The 21,416-nt window shown below is 29.4% G+C and overlaps 1 protein-coding gene across 1 annotated transcript; it reads right to left on the bottom strand.

Moving 5' to 3' along the window:
* Positions 1–2,756: 2,756 nt before the first annotated feature.
* Positions 2,757–21,295, bottom strand: LOC123013332 (cAMP-dependent protein kinase catalytic subunit 3). Its single transcript, XM_044411786.1, has 6 exons — positions 21,061–21,295; positions 9,211–9,379; positions 6,680–7,035; positions 3,283–3,464; positions 3,159–3,236; positions 2,757–3,106 (listed from the first exon to the last, which is right to left on the bottom strand). The coding sequence occupies exons 1-6, from the start codon at positions 21,191–21,193 to the stop codon at positions 2,981–2,983; spliced, it is 1,044 nt and encodes a 347-aa protein (XP_044267721.1). The 5' UTR covers positions 21,194–21,295; the 3' UTR covers positions 2,757–2,980.
* Positions 21,296–21,416: the final 121 nt, after the last annotated feature.

A 21,416-nucleotide genomic window follows, 5' to 3' on the forward strand; every position in this document is an offset into this window, starting at 1 on the left:
TATTGCGCTCCATCTACCGATTTTCATCGCAGTCGATCGAGAGTTTTTAGACTTTTTATTTTTAGGTTAAGTGCTTAAAACATCAATTAAAACATGAATGCTATAAAATATCCAAGATCCGAGCTTATTTTAGGTACATTCTGGACTAGCAAAATACTAATAAATTAGAATTACAATAAAACATGAAATCATAACACGAGGWAGGTTAGAACAATTTATAACTTCAATATTTTTCTGCAAAGTGGTTTGTTTGTTGAGTAATCCGTAATTTTTGTAGTGTCTTTAAAGTTACAAAAACAAAGTAAAAGGTTGTCCTTATCATTGTCTGCATAAWTTTGCTTACCGCAAAACGTTTCAAAAGTKTCGCACCATTTTTGCCTTTGTTGCATATTGCTCAGAATTTCAAATAATCGAACATTTTTTGCCCCACAAATGAAACACGGTTTTTACCATTTTATACCATTATTTTGTAAAATTGAAGGGCATTGTTTTAAATTGCCGCCAATGTTTATTCGTTAATCGGCCACCGAGGGCGCACAATAAGGTTCTGAATTTTTTGTTTTTATGGCCACTCTGCAGAAACAGTTATCATGGAGAATGAAACGGCCTTATAAGCGCAGCTTTTTGATTCAGATGGCCTTGACCTACAGATGTAACTAATTCCATCTGTAGGCTATCATCATATAACTCTCACCATTGATATTTGAATGTAGTTAATAGAGATAAATACTTTCCAACTTTTCGATCCAAGGTAATTTAATTATTACTTTAGGATTGTGCATAAACGTAAATAATACTCTGCTGATCTATTTTTCGTTTACTCGTTTAACCGAAAATTATTTTTCATTACATTGTAAAAAACATAACAACTGAAATGAAAGTCTCTGAACTCACAAATATTTCAAGTGTGAAAAAGTAGGTACTAGATGATAGATAAAAAAAAGACATAAAAAATGTCAAATGTCAAAAAATAAGTGTCAACATTTTTTTACTGATAGAATTTTTTAAACATTTTTTTCATGTTTCTGGTGATGTCAAATTATCAAATGTTAAATTTCCTAAAATGTATATTTTGTTTTAGAATCTCAAACCAATTTTGTAAGGTTACCATGATTGCATGATTGATTGACTAAACTAAAATCGTTCGTTAATAGAAATTTATTCATTCCCTATAGTTCACTATAGTAGGCATTGGACAGTCAATTTCACAGTAGCAAATTTTATTAGTTTAAATGGCAAGGTATATTTAATAGCTTTTCGTATCATCTGAGTAAAACTGGTTGCCTGCGCATTCGGAAATTATAATTTTTAGTAATATTATGATTATTATAACTGTCATTATCTGAACGCTATCACTTGTCAAACAAAAAGAGCTACGAAGACTATTTTCAGATACGGGATAAAGAAAAATAATAAAACTCTCGTCAAAATAACACAAGTCAAAAATATTCATCAACTACGCTGATTATGCGTATTATCTCCTTGAACACATCCTTCTTAATGGAGCATAGTCGATTACTGATTAAATGAATAGGAGATCAGTGATGGACAGTGAATTTCGTCCACCCAATTCGAACATGCCAGCAGTAAGTTTAATAAAATAAAAATTATCTCTCTGTTACAAGAAGGTATGTCTCAAAAAAAAAAAAAAAATTATACTTTTGGCCTACCAAAAGGCCTACCATTTCAAAGGACAAAGGTAGCAAGAAGCATCGAGCATTCTATCAACATGACAAACGTTAATCAAAATTCTGAAACAAGATTAGGAAAACTTAAAGACTAGTTTACACTTTTAATCTGTTAGGGAAATTGGGTGGACGAAATTCACTGTCCATCACTGTACTTACCAATTTTTGAAGAGATATGATAAATAACGTTAAGTTTACAAGTATAAAAACAAATTTTCATTTTTTCAATAAACATTGTGCAAAAAACAATGTAATCGTTGATTTTTTTATAATGTAGAACTTGTATGACATAAATATAAACATTACAAATTTCAACGGATAAATTACTTAAAATAATATATACAGGGTGAATATAAAGTATGGAACCAAGCGGTTTTATTTTTAATCATTTGGCTCCAGAAAAGAATAATTAATATAAATTAAAGTAATATAAAACATGTGATCGTATTTTCAGAACGAAATTTTGTTTTGTTTTTGAGTTTTGTCAAAATTGCAATTTATGTGAAAAAATTTTTTTGAAAAAATTAAATATAAAGCAGATAGTTGTAATCTTTAGAGTATAGCTTTTATGAGAAAAATGATTTTATAGTGGGTTGCCATTTAAAAAAATATTTTTTGTTGTAGAACTCAAAAACAAAAGGAAATTTCAAAAAATTTTATTCTTGTTAAATCATCACATTTTTATAGTACATTATCACTCATCAACTAGTTTTTTCAAAAAATAAATAGTTTAAGCAAAAAACGTTTGGTTCCATACTTTTTATTCACCTGGTATGTATTTTTTGCACACATGCACTACTTTCATGATTTGTGTTCTAATTCTAAAATAATTTACTGTTACCTAGAATATTAGTGGCGTTTGTAGCTAGAAGAATTTTTTTGACATTAATTAATTTACCAAATTTTCGAAAATTTATTAACAAGTAAAACTTGATATACAAAGAAAACTCATTCTACGAGTACCATTTTGTCTTTTTAATTTGAGACTTACGAAAACAAATTCCATATACAGATTTGTCGTTTCCTATCAGAATATAGGTATATCAAACATAGACAAACAACAAGAAATAGCCGCATGCCATTTATACCACTTTATATCCATACATGATACATTTATAATAGAGTAATTTGAAAATAAAGCATTGCATTAGATTCATATTTTTATTATAAAGTTAAGCATCTCAATAAATCTATATCACAATTATTATTGTAAAAAAAATAATAGCACCAAAATGTCTATTCTAAGCTTCTGTTGTCATTATTCAAACAATGTAAACAATGAAGTAAGCGCATCAAAAATCTTCAAATAGTTTTAGTTCTGAATCTTCTAGCGTTCGGGCAGATTTCCAATCACCTTCCGGATAATCATCGAAATTGCTAGCGTCTCCATCATACATAATTTTAGGAACAATTGGTGGCTAAAATATAAAATAAAATTAATATATGTATATTTCGAGTTGCCAAACATACATTTAATTTTCTCATAATAACGTCATGCCAATCAATGCCTTTAAACCATCTGTGCCGTTTAACATCTTCTGCACCACTCTGAAACATTTTTTTAAACAAGTTGATGAAAATCATTGTATCGTACCTTCATATTTCCTAATCGTTTCGTCCTATCTTGTACTAAAAGTTTTTTTATTAAATCTTTAGCAACTGGATCCAGGTGTTTCGGCCATTCTATTTTTCCACTAAGTATCTTTTCATAAATACCGAAAGGATTGTCGTCATAGAACGGCGGATATCCGGCCAACATCTCATATATTAGAACTCCTGAAAAAGTATACTGATTCATCATCCCCACTAATTTTTACAAAATAAATATTTTTTTTGTACACGCTCCCGAAAAGAGCTGTTTTAGGTCCCTAAAATGAGTTTTTTCCGGACTCAATACAGTAGTAAGTAAATGGTTGCTTTAGGTTCTCAGTGTCCAAAAATATTTTTTTCGGACTAAAAAATAAAATTGGTTACTATGGTGGAGAAATTTTTTTAATTAATAAGAGGTGTTAATTCGTGTTTTGGGAGCTTTAACAAAAAAATGTAACACGTACCTAAAACGTTTTTGCGGACTCATCTGCTAACAGCAACGATTCGTCCGCAAAAACTGTGTTTTGTAACAAGAAGAACTATTTAGTAGATTAATATACAGGCTGCGCCAGAACTCGCGCCCCAGAAAAAAAATTTGAGTATGGTGAGATACCAGGAACAAGGAAAAAATATTTAAAAAATTCTATCTGTCAAAAAATTTTGACATTTATTTTTTGACATTTGACATTTTTTTATGTCTATTTAATAATACCGATGATCTTGTATATGTTTTTTTACAATTATTTAGTAAAGGTACAAAAATTTTGCCAATAGAAGACACAAATAACATTGAACAGAGTTACAATTTAGGATATTGTTTCCTCTTTTAATAGTCTTTAGCAAAAAAAACATATACAAGATCATCAGTATCATTAAATAGATATAAAAAAAATGTCAAATGTCAAAAAATTAATGTCAAAATTTTTTGACAGATAGAATTTTTTAAACATTTTTTCATGTTCCTGGTATCTTAACTTACTTGAAAATTTTCTCTGAGGCGCGAGTTCTGGCGCATCCTGTATAGCATTTTTCTCTGGGCGCGAGTTCTGGCGCACCCTGTATTTATAAGCAAGTACGTGGACAAAAGTCTTAAGGAAAAAGCAAGACCAGTTTCTAGACGCCAAAATTAATGAAAATCTTAAACAAATGACTTAAGTTGTCATTAATTTTAACAATAAGATTTTGTATAGCCTCGCTTTAACTTCTATGGACACAGCTGAATAAGAATTGCCCAAATTTCTCCTAATACAGAGCGTCTTAGGACTCGCGCCCCAGAGAAAAATTTCAAGTAAAATAAGATACCAGGAACATGAAAAAAATGTTTAGTGAGTCAAAAAATTTTGACATTTATTTTTTGACATTTGACATTTTTTTATGTCCATATAATGATACTGATGATTGTAGCCTATCGCTATCTTTAAAAAAAAATAACTATAGTGAATGAATAAATTTCTATTAACGAACGATTTTAGTTTTAGTAGTCAATCAATCATGCAACCATAGTAACCTTACAAAATTGGTTTGAGATTCGACAACAAAATATACGTTTTAGGAAATTTAACATTTGGTAATTTAATATACAGGGTGTGTCAGAACTCGCGCCAAGAAAAAATTTTAAGTAAAATAAGACACCAGAAACATGTAAAAAATGTTTAAAATTTTTTATTAGTCAACCAATTTTGATATTTATTTTTTGACATTTGACATTTTTTTATGACTATTTAATGATACTGATAATCTTGTATGTTTTTTTTATAATTATTTAGTAAAAGTACAAACATTTTGTCAATAAAAGCCCCAAGAAGAGCCTGTAGCAAAAAAAATTGGAAAATTGTTTACCAACAGAAATAAATAAAGTCAAAGTACAAACTTTAAACTCTTACTTTTGTAATTCTTATAGTATTTTTTTTAACATTTTTTCCATCTTCCTGGTATGTATCTTACCGTATAATGGCAAGCATTAAATTTTAGTAGTCAGTGTCATTCTCTAATATACCCTCTTGTCAAAATTACACAGGGAAACTACTTTTTTTGACAAAAAGATGAAGTTTCAAAATGACATTATTACCTACCAAAATTTTATGCTCGCCATTCTACATGGCATGTAGCAAACTTAAAGATTTTTCTCATTACTGATGTGATTAAATTTGTTATGAATGACATTAATGACACTTTTTGTGTGAATCAGCATTTAAATTAAAGATACACTTCTACAACCTACTTGATGCACATTAATATAAAAGAGTAAATACACGTAATTAAAAAATGAATAGTACATTACAAGCGAGGTGGTAAATATGGCATTACCCCGAGTGCTTATGTATACGATCGAGAGGCGCCAGCCTTGAGATTGGATAAAGCACAAGGGGTAATGCCATTAGCACCGAGGTTTGTATGCTATTTTATTCACAATCACATTATTTTCAGTCAAATATTTGAGTAAAATAAAATTCTAACAAAGTTAATGTCCAAACGTGGTAGGCCATACAAATGACGTTTGATTTTTGACATTTCAGAAATGTCAAAGAAAATATTGAAATAATGTGTAAATCTGATTTAAAGTCGTCGAAATGGAGCAATGTACTCCCCCAGAATTAAGAGAAACTGCTACAAAAGCAATTGAATACTAATTTAGCGAAATATTATGCTTAACTTGACAATTTGAAAGAAAAAAATTCCGGTATTTTTGTAATTTTAAGGTTGGCTATCGTGCATATTACCGCCCAATAGAAGCAATATTATTACTCCTCATGAGATTTAATGATGTGTTTCCCACCCTTTAAAAGGTTAGTAATCGGCATATTATATTAGTGATTGTGAATAAAAATGTTTTAATAATAGCCAACAGAATGAAAACACAAATTCATTTAATTTTTTATGTCGACTTCATGTAATAGGAACGAACACATAACAAAGTTTGTTTTGATGACAAGAAAAATGAATGCCAGGAAATCTGTATTTTGGGAAATTTAATAGACGTACTTATCTATGAGTATAATCAAAACAGCAGCTGTACATATTATGTTTATGCAAAAATTGGCAAAATTTAATCCAACTCACTATGTACAAACGCAAAATTGCGACAAAACTTTTTTAAGTATATTTTTATAACAAAATTATTATAGGGTAGATAATTATTATTAATTAAAAATAAGATTTTCTAGATAATTATTATCAATTATTATTATAAAATCTTACTTGCTTTTAGATGCATGATAAAATTTAATTGTCTATTTTTCAAAATACGTATCTCTGAATAAGAATTTAACATGACTTTCAACATTGATATAAATTGCTCCGTTTAGCGCAAGATAGATAATGAATATTACAGTATTATACGTCCATATTAGTTTAGTGTAAATGGATGATGATTGGTAATAGTGACGTAAGGAAATACCCACCTAATGCCCACCAATCTACGGCCTTATTATGTCCTTTGCTTTGTATAATTTCAGGTGCTAAATATTCCGGCGTTCCACACAATGTCCACGTCCTGTCCGTTAGCTTCTTTGCAAATCCAAAATCGGTAATCTTTAAATGACCGTCCTTGTCAAGAAGTAAATTTTCAGGTTTTAGATCTCTATAAACTATACTTTTACTATGCAGATATTCAAGCGCTGAAACTATTTCTGTTGTGTAAAAATTGCCCGTGTTTGTGCTAAAACGGCCCGCATTTCTCAAATATGAAAAGAGTTCTCCACCACAAACATATTCAAATAGCATGTAAATACAAGTGTTGTCTTTGCTGCACCATAACCTGTAAAAATTACTATTGATTAGAAAAATACTTGATAAGGTTGACGACGTAATAGTGGTTTCACAGCAATATCTAAGTTCAAGGAAAAGTTCCTTAAAAATCGTGCAGCTCGTGTTTATGAATTTTATATAAAATAAAAAAAAATAATTCAAATAGGTACTCATAAAATAATAATTGGTTCAAAATTAAATTACGTAAAATGTGTTTGCTGTTTATTAAAATGTGGACGTCATTAAAAAAAAAACACATAAATTTCGTGTGCCAAAAAGCTGTAATTTTTGAGTAAACACTGGATTCGTGTCGAAGATTTGACAAACAAATTTAAAAATATAAAGCCATTAATTATTTTATTTTTAAATGAAATTAATATACCTATTATATGTAAACATTTTTGACTTCTAACTAAATGGCTTAATATAAATAATGTCTCAAAAAAGACATAAAAATAATCAAAATTTTGAGGTTGAAAAAATAGTACACACAGCTTGTTAGTTACTAGATAATGGAAAAAAATTCTTAATTTTGTATCAGTGAGCTATGTATAGTTCCAATAAAGTTTAGCTTGATAAACCAGTCGATTAATTTAGATAGATAAAAGGATTGCAAAATATGCGAAGCAGAACACAGTAACTGCACTGAAGTGAGTGCACTTCTGTGCAGTTACTGTGTTCTATAAAATTAATTTTAAATGTTAACTCAATACAATACTCAATACAATGTAAAACACAATAAAAAGCAACTTGTTTTATTTATTTTTAAAGCTCCATAAAAATAATAGATCTTTACGAAATTATCTTAATTAAAAATCATAGAAGAAAGTGATTTTCGAGACTGAATTTGAACAAGTTTATTTAACAGTGTTCCAAATCAAAATAGTAAAACTAGAACTCGAGCAAGTTGACTATTTCATCATACCGTGTCCAAAATACAATTAGATAATTATTATTAATCGCGGTTTTCTCGAACTAAAGTCTATTAAGTCGTCTAAATTAATACATTGTATTGTATGATTTTACTTCTTTGTAAAAACTAGTTTTTACTAACACGGGAGTACATAAAACGAATATAAATAAAACTGAGGCTGCGCCGCCGCCGGTCGGATAAATAAAAAAACTTTCATCAGTGCCAGAGGGCGACACTTAAACAAGAACTTTCGATCTCTCAACAGGAAAGCGAAGAAAGTGGTGTCTCGCCCTTCTTTGATTAATTACCGAAAATCATCATAATGTTAAAATTAATAGATGTTTTAGCCTAGAATATTAATTGTATTAAATCGTTCATTTGGCTAAACAGAAATTAAATTAAATAAGCAATTTTCACTGCATCAATCTTTTTAAAGAATTCATTTTGACTTATTTTTGAAATCACCCCTTAAATTTATTACACAGGGTGTCCCACCTAAAACTGTTGAATCTAATATCTCTGTTATTTGTCAACGGATTCTAACAAAATTTAAAACGTCGTTTATTTAGTAGGTAGAGATAAATATCGCATTTCTAGATAATCCTTGCTCTTAAAATGTGATTTTAAAATGACTTTTAAATATGCTACATTACTTAAAATTTGTCTCAAATTTTTAATCATCAAAAAATGCCATAAGTAAACTCTGTCCTTAAGAAGTCTCGTTTACAAGAAAAAAAAAATGTGTTTAAAGTGGCTAAAGATGTAAAAATCATGGGCGGTTATAAAAAAGGAGTTAATATCACCGAGTTTAGGTTAGCTCTGGCTGTCAGGCAACAATAACATTGATATGTGACGTTTATTGTTTCTCTGACTTCAGAAAGTTAATAACGTAATTTAGTAACTGCATTTATTGGACTAACCAGTTCAATATAACAAAATATTTTCAACGGTACATACCACCCTTGGTATCAATGATTCTAAAAGTTCTAAAGGTGTTCTAACTTAATTTAAAACAGGTTTTCAGGGTTGTACAAAAGGGTACTTGGAGAGTCAAACTATTGTTTTAAAGTTAACTTTGATAAATATGTGTTAAAATTATGTTTTTTATCTTCAGGTAATTTTATGAATACTAATTGAATCTCCACCTTCTAAGTTGTCTACATTTTAAATTTCATAAAGTGTGCTAACAAATCCGTTAGTAAATAACAGATATTAGACCCAAAAGTCTTACGTGGGGCACCCTGTATACTTGTATCTACTAAATATACTTACATGTTAACGATGAAAGGATGTCTGATTTCCTGAAGAATATTTTTTTCATTCTTTACATGTTCAACCTGTTTCAGTCTTATTACATCTGACAAACATAAAATTTTCATGGCACTATACTGGTTCGTACTTTTATTTTTACAGAGGAGAACACGACCAAAAGTTCCCGTTCCTGAAACAAAATTTGCTTATTATTAAAAGCAATTTATTTGATTTTAAAAAAGGCAAAAATGTAAAGGAATTACAGGGTTGTCTATGAAAGGAGAATTTCTGATTTTTTTTTGCCATAACCCAACAATTTGTTCATTTCAGATTTTGTAAATAATTATAACTAAATCGATGATGGCTATCATAACATATCATTACATTTGAAAAAAAAAGTTATAGATGGCTGTGAATTTCAGAAAGCAGATAAACAAAAACCATAAATGTCAAATGATGCGCAAGGAAAAATAAAAATCGACCTGTTTCAGGATTTTTTACAAACATCGCATATATTCAAATTATGAATTTTATTCCAGTTAAAGATTCTACTCTGTATAGTAAATTTGAGAGCATGGTTTCATGGTATTCAAACGAACAATTTTCCTTTTATAGCAACAATAATTTAACAAATTCAATTAAAAGTTTATTGTTATTGAAATTACCATCATTTAGAATTACTGCTTTAGTTTTAAGGTAAATTTTTTATATAGTCAAATTATTTTTAATACTTAATCCTTTCTCGCCTGAGCATTTTTTGAGTTCAACTGATTCCCGTTGGCGCTTTAATCTGGGGAAATTTTTTGACACATTTACTTTTTTAGCTTAAAAGGTTTAACCTCATAATATCAATTCTCCCTGGTGTATCTTGTTAAGAAAATTTTTTTCTTCAAAAATTTTTGTAGTATTCTTCCTTCCCAGCTTTTAAATATTTGCGTTATTTGTTAATAATAAAAAATGATTCAGTTTTTCCTCAGTAACCCTCGTAACTAAGAAAAAACTCGGAATCACTGATTCAATGCATTTTTTAGGAAATGCCCAGGCGGGATATTGATACATTTCATTAAGGAGGTGGTGTTTTTTTTATAATAAACAAGGTTCTAATAATCAGTACAGCAGCGACTTATTATTTCCTCAGCACCTAAAGCTTCGCCGATCACATGGATTGCTGTCGTCCATGTTGCTGAGAATTTACAAAAATAACAGGCTTTAGGAATATAAAATAATAATTAAAAACAATACATGTAACACTGCAAAATTAAATACCGATATACCTAGATAGTAGATATAGGTTCTCCAGCGATATAATACTCTATTTTTGATTTTGAGTATTAAAAACGTCAGAATTATTAAAAATACACAAATAACATTCGTCTTTGTATCTTGTGAAGTAAAAGTTGTGATTGTTAGATGCAAGACAATTTTATGAATTTAATTATTATTGTACTGACTACAACTAAGACGAACAAGATTCTAGTTATTTTGCTTAATTTACACAGATCTTCTGGTTTTATTACAAGGATTTAATGTCAGGAAAGCATCGACTTTCATTATTTTCTATTTTCTTTTACTTTTAAAATTATAATAAACATATGGCAGTAGTATGAGAAATCGACTTTATGACACAACAATTTAAATCGACAGACAAACTGTTGACTGAATTTATGCATTTTGTATACAACGACTTCCTCAAGGTAAAAAGTTGCATTTACCACCTACACCAGCAAACGTCACGATAATTCAAAATCTGTACCAAAAGAGATAACATAGGCCTAACAGACGCCCTCGATTTTTAAAATGTCTATAAAACTCTTGTTGTCGTAATAGCTACCGTGCGATCAAAAAAAAATAAATTAGAGTAGGCGGTGATCAAAGTCCTTCAGATGGCAATCCTGATTTTTGACATCAAATGTCAGCGGAAACTTTGACAAGTTTGCGTTTTATTCCTTTTGAGTGAAATAATGTTCACTTTAGAGCAAAAAATTTTTATTGCTGTACAAGAGAAAAACGGTGGATGGTCACTTTCAGTTTGTGTGGAAAATTTCCAGCCCAGATTCCCAGTCAATGTGTTGCCAACTGTAGAATTTAATCAACGCCTACTCTAATTTATTTTTTATTTGATTGCACGGTACTACATAGTTCTAAATATTTGCTTACGGTTATAATAACTTACAGAACCAAATTAGGGATGTTTTTAGATAGAGCTTATTCATATCTGGTGGCGAACTGACAGTGACAGAGAAGACACTTGGAATGCGGCCACTTGGTTAAGATAAAAAAATACATGGGCGTACTTTTTTTTCTCAAAAATTTTCTTAGCTGTCACTTTGTAAGAGTTTGTAGTCGGGTGATCGCAAATAAAGACCAATATTTAAGTAGGAAAAATAGTTTAGATGTAATCGTTAATGAACTTATTATAACCGACGGTAGCAGCGATGAAAGCGATTTTTACTTTAGTAATTTTGAAGCCAACGATTGTTAGAAATATCTTTCTTAAAAACTCTTTTCATGTGTTAACAATTTAATAATTTGTTCATCATTCTTCATCTTATATATGAGTACCTACTTATTATAATTTTTTAAAGAATAACAGTGGTTTTAAAATATTATTTAGTACGACAGCTATGAACAATATTTTTTTAATAGTAAAGACACAATAGTTTAGTGTCAAAATTTAGTCATTTTTGACAATGTCAGTTCGCCACCAGATTTGAAACAAGCTCTACTAGTTTTTTGTTTTTAGGTCATAAAAATTAGTTGAACTAAACCTAATATTTACTTATTTTTACTAATCGTTACTTTATCGTTGACGGACAAATATAAATTAAACTGTGAACATCACAAGTATCCGAAAATAATATTACTTCCTCATTTTTAAATATAACTTTGAGAAATTTAATGGGACATAAAATCGGGGTATACAAGCTATAAAATAAAAAAATATAACGTTTTAACATGCTAATAAATTTTAAAGTTTTGATATACCTGGTATATCGCATATGTAAGTGTGAGTAATAAATATTATTTTTACATACAGAACTCGCGCCTCAGAAAAAAAAATTCAAGTATGATAAGATACCAGGAACATGAAAAAAATGTTTAATCAAAAAATTGTTACATTTATTGACATTTGACATTTTTTTATTTATTATACAGTGTCCTGAAAATTTTTAAACATTTTTTCCATGTTCCTGGTATCTTACCTTACTTGGTATTTTTATCTGGGGCACAAGTTCTGACTCTGTATGTGTCTAGCTTTTTTCCGCGTTTTACTTATTTTTTTTTATATTTTTTTAATTTTTTAATATTTTACAAGCGCTTTATAACATTTTTCATTATTAAACACAAAATTACCCTATCTGATGAATTAAAAATTACTAAAAAAGTATAATTCACTGTGAACTATAAAAACTATAAAAACCATAAAAGTTGCAATCGGTAATAATTTTAGAACTGAAAAAGTTATTGAGATTCACTCAAAGCCGTTTCGGTGGTTCCTAGAGGAAATTAAAATGATATGGTCATTGTAAAAAAATTAAAAATGAAAATTTAAAGTCTTCATTTTTGAATAATTGGAAAACGATTTTACCAAATAGGCTGTTTTATAACAGCACTTGTTATGAGCTTTCCAACGATGTATCACAAGTAGAGTAGTGCCGTTTAAAATTTTCAACTTGGGATGGCTGTGGCTTCAAAGGTGGGTGGAAATGCGTCACTTACCATGTCATTTTAATTCCCCCTAGGAACTACCGAAACGGTTTTGAGTGATTCTCAATAACTTTTTTAGTTGAGAGAAATTGCCGATTGCAAGTTTTAAAATTGACACAGTGTATTTCACATACCAGGTGAATAAAAAGTATGGAACCAAGCGTTTTTTTTCGTAAACTAACTACTTTACGAAAAAAATAATTAGGGTAATTCTCCATAACTTTTTCAAGTTCTAGAAATTCAGGGTCAGTCACAGGGGAGTTACTTTGAAAATTAATTAGTTTGCAACCAAAAATACCTTTAGCGTATGTAACTGGATATAATATTTTATATGAATTAATTCAGTAATCAATGTGAGTTGGATGAAATTGAGTGAAGTCGTCAAAATGACAAGTAATTGTCTACTGCTTCAAAGTAATTTCATTTTCTGGGCCAGTAGCACTCCTCTGACGGAGTCTTTCATTGGTGGGCAATTTTGTCGTAACTTGGCTTCCAGTTTTCTAAATGTTTCAGGAACCGAATGCATTCGATTTGGATACCTCTCCAAGTACAGAGCTGCTGCTGCAGGAGCATTTTTCTTGCATTCTCTATGGATTAAGAGCATGCCCACTTTTTCGTTATTTGTGTAATAATACATTGTATTAACGAAAATTGACTGTTACTTTTTAAATGTCAAAATGAAAAGATATGCAAAGTATTCTTGGATTCAGTTTTATAATTTTTAAAAATAAGGAAGCTAGACGCCTATGTAAATTGTATAATAAGTTGCTGTCCAAATTATTTCAGTAGTAACTCTCCTGTGACTGACCCTGTATTGTCGATTGCAACTTTTAAAATTGACACCCTGTATATGTATATACACGTAATAGTAGATCATAACCGAACCATGCGTTCCTTTGCAGCACCATCAAAAAGAAAAAAAAATGATTTAAGGAAACTTGTCAAGATGTTGAATAAAGTCATGTTTGGCAACGCGAGTTACCTGTTCTCTCTCGTGACTTATTTGCCTTAATAAAGACTTGTACATAGAATAAATTTCTACAAAAGTGCTAGCGACTAGACTAAAGACAACCTAAAGGTTTAGGAGTAAATTGAATAGTTGAACATCCGAAATGAAACTTTGAAAATTAAAAGATTAAAACATGTGTATTAATTTTAAAATATCGGTATGTTTTAAATTATAATCGTACTTATTTTCTAAGATTATCCAATACCATAAACCTCACTATTTTTTTTACCAGTAGTTAGGACCGTCTATTGTCAAAGCATTAAGACCCTCCTATCGGATTCGCAAATGTATTCTAAAAGTAGTCGTTGGGACAGCTGCTCGCCCCTGGTGTAGAACTCATACTACCTGATTCGAAAAATGTCGAAAGTGTTGAGGACTTCGCCCTCGAGTAGAACTCACACTATCAGATTTTGTCAAAATTTATAGGGGGGACTCGCGGCTTTGCCGCTCGCCCCCTTCTAAACCTCACACTATCAGATTTTATCAAAATTTATAAAGAGGGCTCGCGGCTTTGCTGCTTACCCCCTTCTAACCTCACACTATATGATTTGCAAGTATTTTATAATCGTTACTTTATGGACCAATGTTTATTAAGACTTTTATGTTTGTTTTGGTTCATACTATAAGCTCCTGAAATATTTTACAACCTTGTATAATATAACTTTGTAGTCAAAATAGTAAGTTTGGCACTATAAGAAATCTTAGCAATATTGGAATACAATTCCTCTTATTATGTATGTATACTATAAATACAGTTATACAGGGTGCGCCAGAACTCGCGCCCCAGAGAAAAATGATAGCAGGAACACGGTAAAAATGTTAAAAAAATTCTATCTATAAAAATTTCGAAGTTTTGAGAGTTAGTTATTCAATAAACAAATACGTTTCACTAATAGTGATTTGTATTACAAGGGAGGAAAGTGTATTTTTTTCTCCCACAGTGGAAATTCAATCTAGGGAGGATAAGACACTTTCCCCCAGTGTAATACATACAGAATGCGCCACAACTCGCTCCCCAGAGAAAAATGTCATGTGAAAAAATGTTTAAATGTTTTTATAAAAATTTCGAAGTTATGAGAGTTTAAATTTTGCACTTTGATTCTATTTAATTTTGTTGGAAAAATAATTTTCCAAGTTTTTTTTGCTACAGGCTATTAGAAGAGGAAACAAGGACAAAAATTTTTTTTGTGCCTTGACTAAATAATTATAAAAAACATATACAAGATCATCAATATCATTAAATAGACATAAAAAATATGAAATGTCAAAAAATAAATGTCAATTTTTTTAGACAGATAGAATTTTTTTATTTTTTAAATGTTCCTGGTATCTAGCGTTACTTGAAATTTTTCTCTGGGACGCGAGTTCTGGCGCACCCTGTATAGTATTATATTTTATTTAATTACATTTTTGAGAGATTGTCATTTACAGAAAATTTTGAAACAAACTTATTTATTTGGATTACCAAATAATTATTAAAATTACCAAATAATTTATTAATATGAAATCACACCCAATAAAAGATATTGTTGAAAAAAATTATACTTACTACGAAAAGTACTGTATTATTTTTGGAGACATCGATTAATTATACATATTTGAGTGACGTCGGTTAGAATCATTTAAAAGACTATTTATAAAATTGTACGTCAATGAGTGGAGCAGAATTTATTAAATATAAATTGTAAAAGGTCAATAACTACATCGAAAAAGGTAACAGCAATACAGATATTGTTTTAGAGAATGTTTCTATGATAAAGATAATATAGATTTATATTCATCTAAACAAGTCCAGACCCAGACGACACAAATATACAAGTAGCACGAGATCTATACAATTTCTCCAACTTTCACTTAACCTTGGCACTATGAATGTCAACAGACACGGTGAGACAACAGTTCCTCCTCATTTTGTGTATAATGCTGGTGTTATCAGTTTTGAAGATTTCACAAAATTTGCCACTATCCTACTTTCCTTTTGTTTAAGTTGTTTTAAGTGCAAACATATGTATTTAATTATAAAAAAATCTTAATATAACACGTTATTCAAACATAAGTATAAAGTAGGTATACAATAAAAAAGTTTTTAGTTTTATTAAAATGTTTAATTTCATTGTCGACACTCTTACGGTATAATATGTAAACAATTATATGAAGAACAATAGTGAATATGTAAATCGAATGATAAATAAATGTTACTGGTTGCACCTACCTACTTATTTACTGTATCCTTCATACACATTATTTGTATTTATGTATTTTAATGTTATTGTATTTATTTAATTCTTTTTATAAATAAACTACTGAAACTGTTACATGACTAATAATACATTATTTATGAGTAAACAGTAATATCCTCAGACGATTTTATTAATACAGGAAACGAAACGAATGATTATTTTTAGAACGTTATTGACGACCGCGTAAGTTACCTATTTATCTATCAATTCCTGATTATTTGACGTTGTGCCTCTATTTTTTACTTTTACATAAAATTTCAATAATTAAATTTACAAGTAGAGTACTTCCAACTTCCAGACAACAATAGATTCTTCTTATCGTTTAGAAATCGCAGATTATGACTACTGTCTAGAAAAACGGTACGCCGCAGGATATTGACCTAAAAACCTTATAATAATTATAATTTATAACTCTTTGTGCCAACAACATTATAAAGTGATACAGGTTTTATATCTTTATGTACTTACACCACTTTAGATTCGATTATTGTAACTATAACAGCGTTTCCCTCAATTAACCTCTATAAAAAATATTTAATAACATGAATATCGCGGCTTTATGTTATAAAAACAGTGTTTTATAAATACACAATAACAATAAATGAATTACAAATCGTTGTATGTATGTACCTAATATGGCAATGGACTGAAAGATAAAAATCTGAATCAGTAAAAGTTATAAATCCATCTAAAAAATAACCTAAAATTTGTTTTGTCCAAAGTGTATTATTGCTTCATTAATCTAATTTTAAATTAACGAAACCAGAACAATGTGATTTCTGTACTCAGTTTTTTTAATAAAATTTAAAATAACTGTTTTTTTTTTCAATAAAAAATCGTAACGCTTGCAAAAATTAAATTCTGTTTCAAACAGAAGCTCCTACACTACTTAATCTTATCAATCAGATCTATGTGAAATTAATATGACTCCAAGTAAACCCCCAATAGTCTTTGCGTTTGATTTTATAGTTGACATAAATAATATAATTTTTTTAAACAAATGTTCAATTAGAAAATTCAATTCAATTCAATTATTCAATATTTAAACACTAGTTCATGCAGTTTCGGTTATAGTTTCGATCTCATTACAAAATTATACCGGTATAGCAATTTTTTCTTTAGAACTCTCGAATAGAGTAACAGAAAAATATAAAATAAATTTAAGTTGGCTGTGGATCTTACTGTTGCTGTAGTAAAGGTAAGTAATATTAAAAAAAAATAGTACAATATACATATAATTATATATTTTTTATTAATCAAGAAAAGAATTTTGTTTTTCACAAATTTACTTGATTATATGGTATTACATTTCTTTTTAAACAAATTCAACATTTTTTAATAGAAAAGGTAATTCGAAGAACTATTAAAATTGTTTTTTTTTCATCGAATAAACAAGCCCAGATAACTACTTATTAAAACTATTTATAGAAAAAAGGAAATTTCCAATGCATGATAACCGGCTAAATAAAATAAAACAAACTTATTATAAGTTATTTATAGTTGATTGAGATTTGCACACGCACCTATATTATTGCAATAGGTTTTGTCATCATTTTGCTATTACATAGTCCTATATATATATTTTTACAAAAGTTGATTTGCAGACTGCTCGGCTAAAATTTTCTTACATTTGCCATGTAACCCATATATCAAAATTTCGTCTGGCTTCCTACGCATATTTCCAAATCATACTTAATTTTAGAACAGTACCACACTGTGAGATAGAAACTTATCCTCGCATTGCACTACACACCAAATAATTTTTATAGAATCAAATAATCAAAAACACGTCAAGATAAACAGATATACAGTTTTAACAATAATGTAGGTCATCGATTTTCAACCAAATAAGCATTAAAGAAAAATGCATTCAATAAACCCTTAATATAATCAACCATTTTGTCATTTCCAATAGAAATTTGAAAACTTCTAGAGTCCGCAAAGAAATAGTGTGTCCTTAGGGGCTGACGATAACAAATTGTCAAAAACTACTGATACAAGCATTGTGAAATATTATTTATAGCAGGTGAAGAGACAATACTGTCTGTAAACGTTATTTGCTTAAGTTTTTTGAAAAAACTAATTGTTAAATGGTAAAAGTACTAAAGAAATGTAACGTTTCTCAAATATAAAAATTTTTGTTTTTTTTTTTCGTTTTTGAATTATTCCTTATCGATAAAAATGTTCATATAACTTGCCATTTTGAATAAATCACACAACTCAAACATAATTTAAAATGTAATGTTCAAAACATGATTACAGTTTTTATAGCACTTTAATTTTTATTAATTGTGATTTTCTGAAAGTAAACGGTTAAAAAAACGTTTCGTTCTATACTTTTTATCACCGCCTCCTTAATCAAATGTATCAATATCCCGCCTGGGCATTTCGTAAAAAATGCATTGGAGCAGTGATTCCGATTTTTTCTTAGTTACGGGGGTTACTAAGGAAAAACTGAATAATTTTGAATTATTAACGAAAAATAACGCAATTAATAAATGCTGTGAAGGAAGTATACAACAAAACTAGATACGCCAGGGAGAATTGATATTATGAGATTGAACCCTTTAAGCTAAAAAACTGATTAAAGCGCCAACGGGAATCACTTGAACTCAAAAAATGCCCAGGCGAGAAAAGGATTCTTTGAAGACGGCGATGCTTTTTATTCACCTGCTATACATACCGGGTGGGGCATCCGTTACGCCCAAAAAGAAAATCTCCACTTCTAATTAAATAAAATTGTTGAATTTTTTCACACTTACCTGGGCATTAGTAAGGTACATTCTCTAATTTTTTGGTAATTTTTCATTCACAAACAAAGCCAAAAAAAATAAAAAGTAATTTTCTCCCAAAAAATTTAATTCTAATTTTTATACTGTCCAACGCAGATTCACTTCCTACAATTGTTTACAAAATTAGAAAAAAAAATACCAATTAGATTTTGAATTAAACGCAATTTTCCATCTTAACTTTGAAAATCATTTTTATTTATGACCTGCTACTTGTGCCATCGTAAATTTAGGTGACAATGAGGAACTGCAATTGGAGTAATATTCCAAGGTTTACAACAAAAAGACCCTTTAAAGCGGTCGGCTACCAGTAAATAATTCTTTTATTGGCAAATTATACCATTTTGTCATAAATCACGGGTCTGGTTTGTGTTTAAATAAAAAAAAAGCGATTATTTGGCTAACCAAGTCAAAATTTGAAATTGTGATATCAAAGTTTGATGCGCTGACAGGTACAGATTCATTTAGTGTAAAAACTTTATAGGTAAATTAACAGAAAGTATTCATAAAACACACAAAACTGTTACGGACTCATTTATTATCCAAAAAAATTAGAAAAATTCTCAAATTATGCCCTATCAATAATTAGTTAGGTATATGAAATATCGCCAGTTTTGATTAATTTGAAGTCGCGATTTATCAAGTGCGCGTAACCGATGCCCCACCCGGTATAGAAGCTGGAACGGAAGTATGATGTGTATGTATAACACACAAAAACTAACGTTTCAAATATGTATATTGTCTCTTTTGAAACAATTTTTTTCTAATTATGTTTACATACAAGTAAAACTTTTTTTATCACTTTTCGTGTTGTTGGTTGACATTTATAATGCTTTGGAATATGCAGAAAACAACAGCCCGTAAAATTACATTGCTTACGCAGTTGTATCATTTACCTACCTATTTAATATTAAATAATACCAATTTTATGGTTTGTGAATAAACAATGATGCAGAACGAAGCAGGAAAAACGTAATGAAAAAATGAAAACAAATAAATACTTATGTATGTTTATGCACCTAGAGACTGTAAGTTGCACAATGACTTTAAAAAATGTAGCGATGAAATTAAAAACAAAATCTAAATTCTAATTAAAGTTAATTAGATGCCATATATTTCACGAAATTTATTTCATTTATGGCCAGCTACTCCACTATTGAGGAACGCCACATTGTTCCTATTACATAAATTTGAGTCAAAAGTTCATCTTATCAACCTAACAAATCACAAATTTTAAATAAATAATTAAGTACCAATGCACTTATTGAAATATTTAAAAATACGTGCGCATTTCGCGTTCTTTCAAATTTTTCGAAGTTATAAGAAATATGTTATTATTTATCACAGTTAAATAATATTTATTTTTTGTTTTCAAAATTGATGTAATATACAAGATGTATCAGAACTCGATAAAATAAGATACCTACCAGAACATGGAAAAAATGTTTAAAAAATTCTGTCAAAAAATTTTGACATATATTTTTTAACATTTAACATTTCCTTATGACTTTTTAATGATGCTGATGATTTTGTAAAGGTACACAAATTTTGCCAATAGAAGCCACAAATAACATTAAACAGAGTTACAATTTAGGATACAGCTTCCTTGTTTCCTCTTCATTAGAAGAGGCTATTAGGCTATTAAGCCTGTAGGAAAAAAACTTGGAAAATTATTTCTCCAGCTGAAATAAATAGAATCAAAGAGAAAAATTTAAACTGTCATAACTTCGAAATTTTTATAGGTAGAATTTTTTAAATATTTTTTCCATGTTCCTGGTATCTAACCTTTTATTTTTTTTCTGGGGCGGGAGTTCTAGCGCATCCTGTATGTATTCGTAAATATTCTTTTGCTAACAGAAAAATAACGTCACCTGGTTCAAAAACTGTGTGAACCTTATTGAACTTTTGTATAATAAATATAATAACCTCCTGAGCAATAAACGAATGATAAGTTATCGAACTTGTTAAAAATAAAGTGTACTAAACGGAAAGTTTGCTACTACAAGAGCAATCTTCCGTTGGTATTTCTAAATGGGGTCAGTTACTTTTCCAGAGTCTGTATTATCTTCACGACAACAACAGTCAATCTTTTTAAGAATTTTGTTAGTTTATTATTTTTGCTTACCAATAGTTTTAATGATGTTAAAATCATCGATATCATAGCCCTCTTTATCGTCTTCGGAATAATCATCATGACTAGCCGAGGAATCCAAACTATCCGTGCTTTCTTGTCTATTTCTGATCTTGTAATCAGCCATCGCGACAGTAATCCACTAATAAGTTACTATAAACTTTTCATCACACGTGCTCCTCACGCTTTCAGCATACTACTCAACTGTCTATTGTACACTAAATCAATGGTGTTTGAAAGCCGCGCGCGGTTGCGTCATGCGATATCCCACTTCTTTCATTGCCCACGCGCTTTTGAACCTTGTACGCAAGTCCATGATGATTAAAAAATCTTGTCGCTGGGTATAACTA

This window comes from Tribolium madens, unplaced genomic scaffold (assembly GCF_015345945.1).
Source record: "Tribolium madens isolate multiple individuals breed KSU strain unplaced genomic scaffold, Tmad_KSU_1.1 Scaffold_96;HRSCAF=242;Tcas5.2_LG5, whole genome shotgun sequence".
Lineage (NCBI taxonomy): Eukaryota > Metazoa > Arthropoda > Insecta > Coleoptera > Tenebrionidae > Tribolium > Tribolium madens.

Bases quoted from the DNA above. Each gene is read 5' to 3' on its own strand.
- LOC123013332 (XM_044411786.1), bottom strand. From the start codon at position 21,193: ATGGCTGATTACAAGATCAGAAATAGACAAGAAAGCACGGATAGTTTG. The intron at 7,036-9,210 runs GTAAGTATATTT...TAATTTTTACAG, and splicing joins CATCCTTTCATCGTTAACAT to GTTATGGTGCAGCAAAGACA. The intron at 3,107-3,158 runs GTATGTTTGGCA...TTTATATTTTAG, and splicing joins TTATTATGAGAAAATTAAAT to CCACCAATTGTTCCTAAAAT.